Here is a 13,833-nt window from a genome sequence, read left to right on the forward strand (position 1 = left end):
GGGGGGGGGGGGGGAGGGGAGGGGGCGCACGCAGGACATTCTCAAGCCAGTGACTCCAGGAGTCAGAGCCTTAAATATTCTTGTACAGGATATTCAGACATTCAGTTTACCATGCATGCAAAGTAGCTGTCTTAGTTTATGAGAAAAGGAGAACTGCATGTTTTGACAGGTGGCTAGAAAAGAAATCTCTAGGTTCTGAAACTCAGCTTTTTTCATCTTAGCATAATAATGAGAACTTCAAGAAATATTTTTTCTCTTGCTTTCCCAATTCTCCCTTGTTATATGAACTTTCACCCAGGTGGCTTTGGATTACCAGTTTGTTTTTTTCTTCTCACAACACTGGGCAAAAAACGTAAAGAACCAGGTTGAGTTCTGCTGGTTTGAAAGGAGAAAGAAAGAAAAATGCACCAAAAGTAAAAGATAAGTACTGGCAATTGCATAAATCTGCCTTAAATTAGATATTGCTTTTGCAGTTGTGTTCACAAGGACACATTCACACAAAGTCTCAACCCACTTTCTGGTCAAAGATCACATTTCTCTGGCTTGTGTTATGTGGCAAAATCAATTTCTGATCCTGACTGATAATTAGTATTAGCATTGTGCCTCCATTTTGTTTAAGCTCTCTTTCTTCAATACTGATTTATGCAAATGTTCTTTAGTAAGACTAAAGCCCTTGAAGTTCTCCAAAAAGTCTAAAGTAGTTAAACTGTGGATATAGCTACTTTAGACATTCAGGAAAACGGAATGTAGTTTTCATCCTTTTTGAAGTCTGGCTTGTTAAGTAGTTTAAATTAAAAAGCTGAACAGCTAAATTCTAATAAGAATATAGTTAGCTTAATCCTGATTAAATTCTTTATGCATTCTAACAAGTATTTTATTTTATTTTTTTAGCAAATAGTTGTTTTTTTAATCAACAGCAAAAGCACTTGATGAATAACCACCAGACTCCCATCGACTAATTTGTAATACAGTTCCTATATATGTATGAATGTACTGTGGAGAAAACACTTACAGATCCTCCATTCAGTTTTCTGAAGTGTTGCTTTACACAAGTCAGAGGCCACGAGACCAGAACCCTCACAAGAAAATAGATTTATATAATTTCAACTTTCACATATTTACTATTTATAATGCCTATAATATTAGGCACTTAAAGCAGTGTAATATATGCAAAGGTCAAAAGATCGATTCATAAGCGACAAGCAAAATATTCTCTGCAAGTGGGATTAAGGTACAATGAACTAAAATCAGCAACTCTTGCCTAGTTTAAATGCTTCAAGCTGCTACCACCATAAACTAAATCTTTCAAGTAAAAGATGAACAAGTCAATGCAATACTGACAGACAGATACCACCACCGCCTTTGTGAGCGCTCACAGGCGTAACAGAAGGATAAAATAAAATAGTTGCTTATTTCATTCTTTTTTCAGAAAAACATTCCCAAAGGGGGGAGAAAAAAAAAAAAACACCACCAAAGATGTACCCTATAAGCTTAGTCAACGTTCAAACCAAATCAACGTGCAGTAAGCAGGGGCTGTTCAAAACCATGCTACTGCTCTGAATCAAAAAACCCCCAAACTTATGTAAACGTAGATAGCTACGTGTTACTCTGTCCTGATTCTCTAGGGCCTTTTATATACTCATCAACTTCTCTGCTCACACCTCTTTTCCCAGACTTCATTTGTAGCTTTCACCCTTCCTTGGTCTTATCAAAATCTTTTCCCATTTCTGTTTTTTCCTGCTGAACTCTTTGCAGTAACTCTTCTCTCTAAAAGCAGTTTTCAAATAATAAATCCAGTTAAAAACAAGTGAAACAGACCAGCGAACTGATTCGGCTGCAGTATTTCCACTACCCTAAGGTAACGCTTCTTTTTTGTGAAAAGTGTTGCAACTCAAGGTCAATGTACAATAAAAAAAATGAATTTTTGTCTTACAGGTCCAGATGTTACTATCAGTCTGGGCTTTTTACTTAAAAGGCTCAAGTCTTCTGAATAGCTATGCCCACTACAACTACACGTGAACTTCTCGTTACCTCCTCAGATCGTTGGATTATGGAACAGACGAAAAGGTGTTCTTGAAACACTAATTTCTCTCTTTTTTAGGTGTCTACTTTCCTCAAAAGTAGTCCCTGAAATAGCTTAAAATTATTTGGATTTGAAGCTATTCCTTCATACACTACCAAGAACACACCCACGTATACATCTCACTGCTTTCTGAACCGAGGCTGAGTACGGTTCTAGCATTTTCCTAGCTCAGTTTCTGGTCTGACTGTGATATCAAGAGGAAAACAATCTTTTCTCATTAATAACATGTGGCTCTTCAAACCACACAATTCTCAGACGGTGAGCGGCACTCTGTTAAGAATACTGGCTTTGCAACTCTTCTACTCAGACCTGCAGTAACATGAATGGGTAACTGACTTCTGAGGAGGATACCAGTCCATCCAATACACTAAATTACAAGGTTCTTATCCATTGCAGCACGTTTCTACACGAGCTTATTTCCAATTTGGGACAGGGTCTTCAGTCTACACATTAGCAATAGCAACATTAGTAGGAATACCACTCTGCACATGCCTGAGCATGCTCTCCTCCCCCTATTCAGTTCCTATTCAGTTCCGCACAAAATTCTGTCCAGGGAGCAGAGCTGACTTTTCCCAAATGTCTGGTTTCTGAATATCCAGCAGCCACGATGAATGAGTTCCGTTATATAAACAAACCCTCTGTGAAAGAGTCTGACGTGTCCAGGACACACTATGCTCAGAATGAAAGCCCTGCGCAGCCCAGCCGTGTCTGTGGAGACAACAACAGACCAAGGTAAGGAAGCCCAGCCTCAGCCACCAGCAGCAGAGGTTGTAACCACGTGCTAATGGGCCCAAGCAAGCCATTAGTGGCTGTCATTACATTTGACTTGTGCTGTACTACTTAAAAGAATCTTCCAGAAAGAAATCTAAGGGTTTTTTTACTTCTAGAAATCCTCCACTTAATCACATCTTTTGCCGACAGCTATAGCTTCACTTACGTTGACTTAAGTGCTGAAAAAGTTGTCCTCTAGGTTCTCCAGAAGTCTCAGGTATCCTGTGCTTACTAGAGGGGGCACGCTCATGAATATTTTTGCCAGTGGCAAGGCCTAGTGGATTTCTGTGACTGATGAGACTCTCGTTAGGCATGTTTTTAAAAAGAAAAGCTTCGGTCCAGGGTCCTAAGACTGGTAACTCCTCAAATACAAGGCGTTCCTATCATCCCAGCATGATTCAACTTGCTGTCCAAGAAAACAGATCCAGCAGCCTTTGATCTTCAAAGATGACAGGGAACAGCCTTTGAGGCAGCCAAATGCCTCTTTCTGCGTTACCAGATTGTTACAGAGACAGGCAGATGGGTGGAGCAGCCTCCGCGTTCCTACCATAGAAACAGCCCAGTTCTGTGTTAAATTATAGCAACCCAGAAGAGTACATATGGCAAGTAGGAGAGGAGATCCCAAATTCAGCTGTACAGCTGCTAGGTGGGACCACACTAGTCATATACATATTGAAGCAGCCCTTGTTTTGCTAGTCTGAGGTCAGAATTAGTCAGTCACAGAAACGACAGAACTGGATACTAGATACCCCCCTCCAGAGGGCTGTTAGTAGTACCTAGGTAGTATGCTAGTATACCACATCTGGAAGTATTCACACAAATATGTGTGAATCTTTTCTCTTTTAGGACAAGTACAGGTCAACCGCAGCAATAAATCGGAGGCAGAAACAACAAATCTACGTTACTATAATTAACAGAAAAATCATCTTACCTCACCAAATGCACCTCTTCCAATCACTTTTATAATTTCAAAATCATCTCGATGAAGTTGCATTTCCTTTACCAATTTTGTAAATGGTCTTGCTGTTAAAAAAAGAGAGAGAATTCAATTATGAATGGAAATATTGTAAATGAGAATTCATAAAACAGAGGTCAAAAGTACTTTTAGCATATCTAGTTCATTTTCCAAATAGTATTAGAGTACAAAGAAAAATGATAATTAAACTATTCTATTAACACTTAGCATTAAAAAGAAAAAGTGATTCTTATGAATACTCAAAGTTTTGCTTATGACTGCAGAAATTACTAGTTCAACCTTCTGTTATCAGTTAGATTATCTGGCGTATTTATCCACCAGCAAGAAGTGTCTATGGGCCACAGTTCAAGTACTTACTGGAGATTATACAGCAAGAAAGTCTTTTAAATTCTTAGAACTGCAACGAAGGAGGGCTGTGCATGAGGTAAGAAAAAACAGCTAGAGGAATAAGCCGAAGGTCCCCTATACTTTGATCTCACAGATACCAGCTATAGATTCCACTACAATTCACCCTAACACATCGATGGTCAGCCTCAACTTGTGGCCTGGGTGTTGGCCTTGTTCCCATCAAGCAAAGATGAGCAAAGTAGGCTTTTAGAAGGATTTTTTTTTCTCCAGGGTTTCATGAGTCAGTAAAGTACCAGGTGAATGGCAGAGAACTTATTCACTATCAATAATCCCTAAAGAAAACTCATGTTATCCTTTAGCCACTAGAATAATTTTCTTCTTAAGCAGGGTCAAGCTTCACCTTTTATTATTTCAGCTAGGACCAGCTAAAGCTTTAACAACCCACTCTCAGGAGATAGGTGTCTCTATTCAATAGTAATGAAAGAATTTCTACAAGATCTGTGACTAATTCAAAATTGTTGCTCTGCACTATCCTTTCCAATGGGATTAAGCAACATTGGCAAGATCTCAGAACCAATATCTAAGTGCTGCAGCCTAAAAGGTGACCAGTAACTAACCTCTACTTACTTTGTTTTAGTGGTCTCAGTGAACTTGAGACATTTCTCAAAACATCTGGATAAGTTCCACTATATCTGCAGGTCCCACCAGTTTTCTCCAGTCCGGTCCTCACACAGAATATTTTATTTCCAGCACATTACATTTTGAGGATCAGTGTTTAAATACAAGATTTGTTACAATTTACTATTTATTCTGACTACGAAGATTAAATCAATTAGGAGAAAACACTGGTGCAAAGACAACACCTACCTTTCTAACAAAACACCCACCCCCAAAAATAAACAAAAAACCCTCTTCTCCATCTTATCACAAACATTATTAGACTAAAGAGACTGGAAGTTTTTATAGCACATGTATTTTCTTCCAGGTACAACTGAATAAAACATCACACAATCACTACTTGCGATTCAGCCAGACTCCCATTTTACCTCCCCTTGTATTATGATATAGTAAGTTACAAGCCAAACAGAATTCCTGGAAAAGGGGGTCACTGTCTTGACAACAGATTTCAGATGCAAACAGCAAACGAAACCTTACAAATACACCGAAGATACAGAACTGAAGATTACAGTGTCCAGTAGAAAGTCTAATCAAAAGAGCCTTAAAACCTCTCAGAAACAAAAAAAAAATAATATATATGTGTATATACATACATATAAGCAACAGCCAATAAAATAAAGAATTATTCATACTGAAGAGTAGCCATGCTTCTTATTTGCACTTGGCAGAAGTGTTACTGAAAAGTGTTTATCCCCAAATAATACCCCTTCAACTTGATGGATTTCTGTCTCTCCAAAGCAGGAAATCTAAGAACGAGAAATTCCATTTTCTGTTAGGATTTCCCTCTTCTACTGGACAGAAATGCCTTCCACAGGGGACCACTGAGGCTACAAAAAAAAAAAAAAACCCAACAACAACAACCACCACCACCACCAAAACCATCCTCGGTTGTTGAGAGCTAGCTAAACTTCAGTTTCTAACAAATTTAACCAGCAAAACCAATTCAAATCGGAGATCTCTACCAATCAAATCGGACTTCTATACCAGTAAATACCCCTATGGATATATTGCAGTTATTTTGCAAGGCTCTTCTGCCTCCTCCCACTCCCATCAAACCAGGAAGAGGTTGAGGAAACAGAACTACAGATAAAGAACACATTTAAAAGTCCTGCTACTAAGTTATGGATTGTAACTACAGAATACTTATCATTAGACTAAGTTTGCACAACACCAAGTTCTGGTACTGTTAAAATCCAGAGGGTGGAAATAGCATCCAATTGTTTTCTTTGAGGGATAATAATCTGGGAACCAGACTACTGATTAAAAAAATTATTCAAATTTAGCAATAATTCAAATCAGCAACTGGATAGCAAAATAACTGCTTAAATAATTATAAAAAAAACCCTGTCAGTGTAAATTGATTGCAAGCAACTTTCAAAGCAGGAAGACACAAACTTATACAAGTATAAGCTGTCCTGTACATAAAAAAAAAAAACCCAGAAAACAAACAAACCCTATTTCTTCCATTTTTATTATTTTGTCAACTGGTCATGCTGCTCTCATTTTCCAGTTTTCCTTACTTGGAAGTGCATTAAGCTTTATCTCACTGGAAATTGGGATTTGGTGTAGAAATCGGAATTTGGTGTAGAAATCCATTAAATTGTAAGTGAAATTAATTAGTTTAATATATTGAAAGATTATAAATATTATAAATAGTTTAATTATTATCAAGTACAATATGCACTTAAAGTTGAGGAAATGAAATAGTGTCTGTAGAGAAAAGGATTAATTCCTAGGAATTGTAGGAATTGTATCTGTCAAGATGCTAGGATTAGCAGACCTCATCATCTTGAGTAGCATTTCAATTCAAAAACCTTCAAGAGTCCAAGGTTGGTCTTCCTTTTTCATCTCAGTTTGTCAGCTTATGTACTACATAACAAAATGATTTAGCTCAACATGCGTAAATGAAAAACGTATTCCCTCCTAAAAGGAGGTTATCGTTTTTACAAGCTATTTGTGCACTTAAACATTGGCTTCTAGTATTTGGCAAGCATTGGTGTTCAGAAGCGCAGCAACTTCAGTGGCATGACTCTTGGAACAGTTAGCAGCAAATATGAATGTTTGAATATAAAGAAAAATGTTAAATTGGATAGGATTCCTCTGAAATGGACAAATTCAGAGTTTTTTCAGGACTCTTAAAAAGTAAATAAAGCTTGAAAATAGGATCTAAATTCCCCAGAATCTCATTATCAGAGACTAAAATAAAGGCTATGCAACAAACTATAGAGCAGAGGAGGCAACAAACCAGTAAATCTCTTAAACTGCTACTTTACAGACATTTTGGAGTAGAACGTCGTTTAATTCGTTACACAGCCTACTACTTTTAAGTATTGGATTGAACAATTTTTACCTCTTAATAACAAAATTCAAAAAAAATACTTCAAATTTGCTGTCCTGCTCCCCCACAGGGTTGCAGTCATTTCTGCTATGCTCAGTCATCTAATATCCAGGTTAGTAGCACGCACACAACGGGGAAAATTGAGCGAGCAGAAACTTGCTCCAAAAAGTGTAACAGAACAACATTCGTTGTGCTTGCCACAACGATGCCAACTGATATACCCACTGCTATGTAAATAGTAAAGAGCTCCCGCTTCTTCTTTCACATATAATCAAGCACTGATAAAAGGAAATAAAGCATATCGCTATTTTACAAACCGAGATCCCCACAACATATACTGGTAAGAATACTTACTGATTAGTTTTGAGTCTAATATTAAAAGCAAGATTTACGATTTGAAGTTAATGTAATACTTAATGAAAATGTTTCATCCAATAAAAAAAAGGAGCATTAACTGTCCTGGGTTTTTTTTTTTTTTTTTTTTATAAGTAATCAAGGAATTGTGTTATATATACTGTCGTCAGGGTAACATTACCTGTGAGTTACTGTCAGAGTTTGTTTATTCATGACTCTGAAGCTCTAATCAGAATTTGGGATAGGCACTCTGTGTGCAGTATACTTGTATACATCACTATGCCCTCTCCCTCATGCTGTTTTTTACATTATTGCAGTTATTATTGTTTGAAAGGAGGGGGCTTTCCCTAAGGTCACAAGGGGAAAAAAACCCCAAACCCAAAAAGCTAATTTTAAGAAGCCAAGAAATATATGCTTTCAAGAATATAATGCAAACCAGCAAAAGTCTATGTTTTGATCAATATTCACAAAAGGAAGCAAAATGCCAACATATGTTTTTTCAATGAAAACCAGAGTATGTATGAAAGAAAATTATCCACCCACAAATTACATTCCAGTCATATTCTCTTCTTCCCCTGACAGATTGGACTAGGATGTTTTATCTACAGAGAAAGAAAACATAAGATTTGGATAACTTGAAAACATAATTTGAAGCCCACACATAAGTATACAGGTCTGTGATTTAGGCTTCTTAGCAGGTGCATCTACACTACAGTAAATTTGTATTATGCCTCCTGATCAAAGACTTTTGAAGATGGAGCTGTTTCAGAATGACCAACAGAGATTATCTGAACAGCCAGGCATGGCAGACTAGGCACTTGCTCTGCAATGCTACCCTTATTTCTGAAAGCAGGTTCAGGGAAGGATAGTAGTATTGTCAACTTTGCATGAAAAATAACTGAATACTTTTCCTCAAAGCAGAGTGTGGTTAAAAAATGAGAACTGCTGAGGTATGCTTTGGATTTGCACTTTCTTTCCAGGGTCTGAATCATTCAATTTACACTCTTAATTTTCCTCTCTGCAATCACAAAAGCTGTAAACTTTATGTTATGGTGGACAAAAGATTACCACTGGGTTTATGATACTAGCTACTGCTGCAATGGCAGAGTAGCCCAGTGGCTCTAATTTGAGGAAGGACAGGACCCCTGAACATTTTGCTAGGCAGTGCATGGTTCCAGAAATTCAGAGCCACAAAAGTCACTAAGTAGAAGTTGCCAGATATTCAGGAAGATCTGATGTTTTGTATCATCAGTAGCTTCAAGTTTAAAGTAAATGTGACAACTATAACAGAATAGCATAAAGAATCATACCGCCATTCGGGTTGGACTAGAGATCTCTTGAGAAAAACCTCTTTGGACAACTTGTTTATATATCTGACTGCCCTGAATCAGATAGTTTCACTGTTTAGAATTGTTCTTGTATGTGATTTGGGTTTTAAGTCATTATATGACAAGATTCATTCAGGAAGATCTACCTAGAAGATACTTTCAAGCTTTCTGTTATAGAGAAATTTATTTGCCATCACACTCCCTTTATCTACTCACTTCCTTTCCAAAAAGCTATGGTAGGAAACTATGTGAATTGCAAAATATTAACATCAAAGAAAATAAAAAGTGACAGATAATCACCTGTGGAGCCATACTCACACCAGGCACATTCAGTATTTTATTTAAGATGCTTTTTTTCCTCTTTGTAGGAAGAACAGGAAAGAAAATGGAGCTTTAACATTTCCTTCAACCATTTTTCATGACTTACGTTCTAGAAATCAAGTAACTTGTTTGCCCTTTGTGCACCCTTTTCAAAGAAACGGCATTCCTGTGATATTGCTACTAAAACAGTAGGCTGACAGGTTTAACAAGTTAGTGCTTGTATACATGTCTTGAGAGATACCCACACCCAGGTAGCCCCAACCAGCTTACTGTGGCTGATAAATACCTGTTACAACCCACACTTCCGAATTTTAAATAAGTACAATCCTCTCTCTACTTAACTGTGAAATTTTCATCCATTGGTATTTAAATATGTAAATTTTTGTTATGCTTCCATCTTTTGTTGACTACAATCTTTTTTTCCCCCCCAATTATAGACCCTTGCCTCCCTTTTCCTGTGCTAGCTGGTTTCCTCTTTTCATCCACTGTGTAATTTTTTTTTTTTTTTTTTTTTTTAAGTCTAGTTTCCTAAGGAAATAAGGGATGTGTGATTATGCTGCTTGGCAATCCGAGTCCATTCCTTCATCACAGTAGCTTTTGATCCCAGGAAGACCCTTCATCCCCTTTGCCAAATTTCACTGAAGTTGTCCAAAGATACCAAGTTCCTCTAAGTTTCAAAAACTGACGGTCAATAGGAAAGACAGAGTTACAGTATCATCTCCACTAAGGGAAAGGCTGCAGCAGAAACATAGTAGTCACCTGCTTAGCTGGACAATCAGCATATACCAAGATGCAAATCAGACGTATGGTGTTAGAGCTACGTCGTTAAATTTCTGCTATTTATAGACTTGGGTGTTCTCTGACATATTTTCTATTGCTTGTTTCACTTCATCCCTGCTCTCCCTCCCTTATTTATAATACATATTATATACATACATACACTTCATTTGTTCTGTCTCCCTCTTACTCAATGATCTGATCCTTCATCATTTCATCCAATTTTATCCATTAGACAAATAAATTCAGCGGTCCAAGACTAAGTGCTTCTAGTCATCATTACAATGAACACAAGCTGCACTGGATAAAAACTGAAAAAAATCAACCTGGTTACCTATTGCAGTTACCTGGTTACCTTGAAGCAGTGCTTGCAGAACAGCCTGCTCAGATACAGAAAAGTGATTCACACTGTTGAGTTGCCTCTAAAACCAGCACAAGGCTATCAAGTTTTATAGTCCCTGGGTAACAATACCTGATAATTTCAACACATCCTCTTCTAACATAACGTTATTTATGTTGACTGAAATGCCAGTAAGAACAGATACATCCGCTAATAAAACACAAAGGAACGTCTCAGTCTTCCTGAGACTGACTGCCAGCATTTTCGATAAGAGTTAATAATAAAATAGCAAAGGGAATAAATTTATTATGAAATTTAAGATTGTATTATGAAAAAATGATATTCAGACACTTTTTTTAGTTTCTTTGTGAAAGTAGCACACAAAAGTCACATCTACTTGCAGTTATGGAGTTTGCTTTGTTTCATGAAAGTCTTCTGTCATATGCCAAATAAGCCGCCTGACCACTTTCAATCAGATATCTTGTTGGCACTTAACAGAACTGAATACGGACAAGATTAGCATTATATAATTATATCTGAAATTCTCATAAAGATTTAAATGGCTAAAGCGGTCATTAATTTTGTTCATAAACCAAGGCTGAGAGCTCACAGACTCTGCATTTTGCTTCAGGAGTGGCTTTATCAGGAGCAGAAGGACTAATACCTTAATTTAGAATTTGTATACTAGTTCACAACGACAATTTATGTGAAAAATTTACTACCACGTAAAAAGGCATTGGGGAGAGGCTGGGACAGAGGGAGAAAAGCAGTTCTGGTGCTGATCTTACTATCTTCACTAAGATTTGCTGGCAGAAAAGCCAAGTATTTACCTTGAAACATCATCCGTGTTTGCTGTTAATCACTAAGCACACTTTTTGTGCAGCAAACCCTAAAAGCAAGTACTACATAGAAGGAATTTATCTGCAGCAACATGCTATCACTTGCCAGCTTGCGGATGAATGATACCACCGAGCACTAATAGCTGGCTGGCTGCCTGACTAGCCCATTCACTGTCTTTCACGCTTACAATGAAAAGATACCAAAGAGGACGCTCAAGATTTGTACAGACGAGTACTGAAGAACACACAGATGGTTCCAAGTAGTCCAAGTGACAAACATCCATTGCCATTTTAACTCCTGCCAAAGCAATCTTTCTTCTCTTTGAGAACTAGATAGCAACAGAGTTTGAACAGGCGAAAGAGGAAATAACCATTTACATATACAAGAAGAAATACCAAATGACTATCTGCTACACTTTTATATATAGGACTGTAGTTATCTATGAAAAAATAATGGTGAGGTAAAACATAACCAGCATGCAAATGAAATCTAAATGTAATGGCATATACTAACGCTAGGATGTACGCAAGTACCATGGAAAGGAAACGTACTTGTGAGATCTAATAGCTAAAGCAGCAGACCGCTCAATATTCCATATTCATATTGTGCTACTGTCATGGAACGATCCATAATTTAGGAATGTACACCTTGGTCTCTAGAACCAATCCAGGTGTTTGCTGTTGTTGTTGGTTTTAAATACCAAAGCTTATTTTGGAAGATGGAGCCATCAGCATTACCACTTAAGAAAAACGTGACTGTGACTTGCATTTGGGAAACCTAGAAATGACTAACATCCACACAAACTCGATGCATCTTCACAGCACCTAACCTTTTGGCACACAGACTGTCCTTTTAACACAGGATGACACATTTCAAACAAGAAAACTTGCAACCTTTGAGTATTAACCAGGGAATTAAAAAAAAAAAACACTTAGTAGCCTAAATTTTACTCCAACTCTCTCAGGAAAATTAATGCAGCTCCTAGAGAAGTCATGTTCCTGACCGCAGTCTGTGGTTCAGACTTTAATATCTGCTTCAAACTTGCCATAATTATTTGGGAGAGGGGAAGCTGCACTGCCTTTCCAACCTTTCCCTAAGGTTCACAGCTCCTTCAACAGATAGAGTGCCAACCATGGGTTCACTGGTAGTCTATCACCCTCTTCCGCCTTAGAGGTTCCACTGTCTGTTGAGCAGAAACTCTATAATGCCTCCAGTCACGATTTTCTGAAGAGACTGAAATACCAGGACTTGGTTCATATTTGAATTTCATAAGGTTTTCAAAGGTAGTATTTTCCTTCCCCTTCAGCATCACTGAGAAATACTAAGAAAAAGATCACTATTCCACCACAAAGAATCTTCTCTGCTCTTAAACAATTATTGCTATCCAATGTCTTGTTAAGTCTCCTTGAAGCCTTTCATTTTCTTCATGGGAACCAGATCCAGCCCAGAAAAGCACACACACATCAAGTCACATACGGGCTCCTTGAATCAGAGATTTCCCCTGGGACTAAATCTCTGATATCCCAGACACTTGAGACAAATGAAAGGGGAGTTACTCAACCATTTTAAGCCAGAATCCATTCTGCTGCTGGAAGAGCTGGTCTCACGTCTCTGTTCCTTTACATCACTGCTCCTTTCTATTGTCTGGATCATCATTAATGTCCATGTGGTATGTCAAACCAGGGAAAATTTCCAGGCAAAAACTAACTTGTCTACCCCTTCCCCCCGCCACCAAGTCATTCCCCCAACCTGACTCACACACAGCTGGAGAGAACTTGTGCTAGTCCAAGGCAGGCAGCAGGAAGCAGTTGGAGGAAGGCAAGGCAGCCTTCCAGGATCTTCTGAGGTACATGTCAAAGCACCATAGAGAAATGGAGAGCAAACATCATGCAATAAAATCTCTGCTAAATATAGCTTTATTCTTTTTTGGGTACCTGATTTTTTTCTGTCTAGAGCCAGATTTTGCAGGTGCTGGAGAAAGAGATCATTCAAACCACGGTGACTGGAGATCAACATATTCAAGCACATCGATAACAGAAATAGTTTCATGCCTCTACATGAGTTACTAGTTCCAAACAGTAAAATTTAAATGATTCAATCTCTTTCATTTCATAACAAAGTTGCAAATATTGCTAAAATTTAGATTTTACAACATGATGAAAAATCTATAGAGTAGAGTTACGAATAATTTTTTGTACACTAGTTCTGAGGATTATGACTGCTCAAAAAAACCTGACATTTTCACTTTATTTTTCAGATGATTTCAAACCACAGATTAAAAAAACCTCAAATCTCAGCTCACCCAAATTCAGACAACTATAACATTAGTACAAACCTAAACTTCATCAGATCCAGCATCTGTTGCAAATCTTACTAACAAATAAAACAATTCCAGTCTAGTACCATACAGTGCTGATATAAGTTTACACTACACTTACATTAAGAAACTACCACAACATCAATGGGCCAAGTTCCAATTTTCTGACTGCACGCTATATTTCATCTTAAAAGTAAAGCCTATTGAGACAAGTAGCATAACCATTTCATCAGTTATTTACAGGAAACCAAATACCTTTCGTTTTGTCCAGATATATGCAAGATGTAGTTGCTCTCTCAAGTAACTGAAAACTTAGTACACGCATTAGGCAACAAAAATTTACATTTTACATTGGTACTATA

General features: G+C 37.6%; 1 protein-coding gene across 17 annotated transcripts in view; it reads right to left on the reverse strand.

Annotated features, from left to right (window-relative positions):
* CDC42BPB (CDC42 binding protein kinase beta) overlaps positions 1-13,833 on the reverse strand; it is a 98,144-nt gene that overhangs the window by 64,633 nt on the left and 19,678 nt on the right. For all 17 annotated transcript variants that reach the window (XR_011141669.1, XR_011141668.1, XM_068947138.1 and 14 more), the window contains exon 2: positions 3,786-3,877. Coding sequence is in view for 15 of the 17 variants with exons in the window: in XM_068947138.1 (XP_068803239.1) it covers positions 3,786-3,877 (92 nt within the window). In the remaining 2 variants the exon portion in view is untranslated. The remainder of the gene's footprint in view (positions 1-3,785; positions 3,878-13,833) is intronic.

The sequence above is a fragment of the Struthio camelus genome, chromosome 5 (assembly GCF_040807025.1).
Source record: "Struthio camelus isolate bStrCam1 chromosome 5, bStrCam1.hap1, whole genome shotgun sequence".
NCBI lineage: Eukaryota > Metazoa > Chordata > Aves > Struthioniformes > Struthionidae > Struthio > Struthio camelus.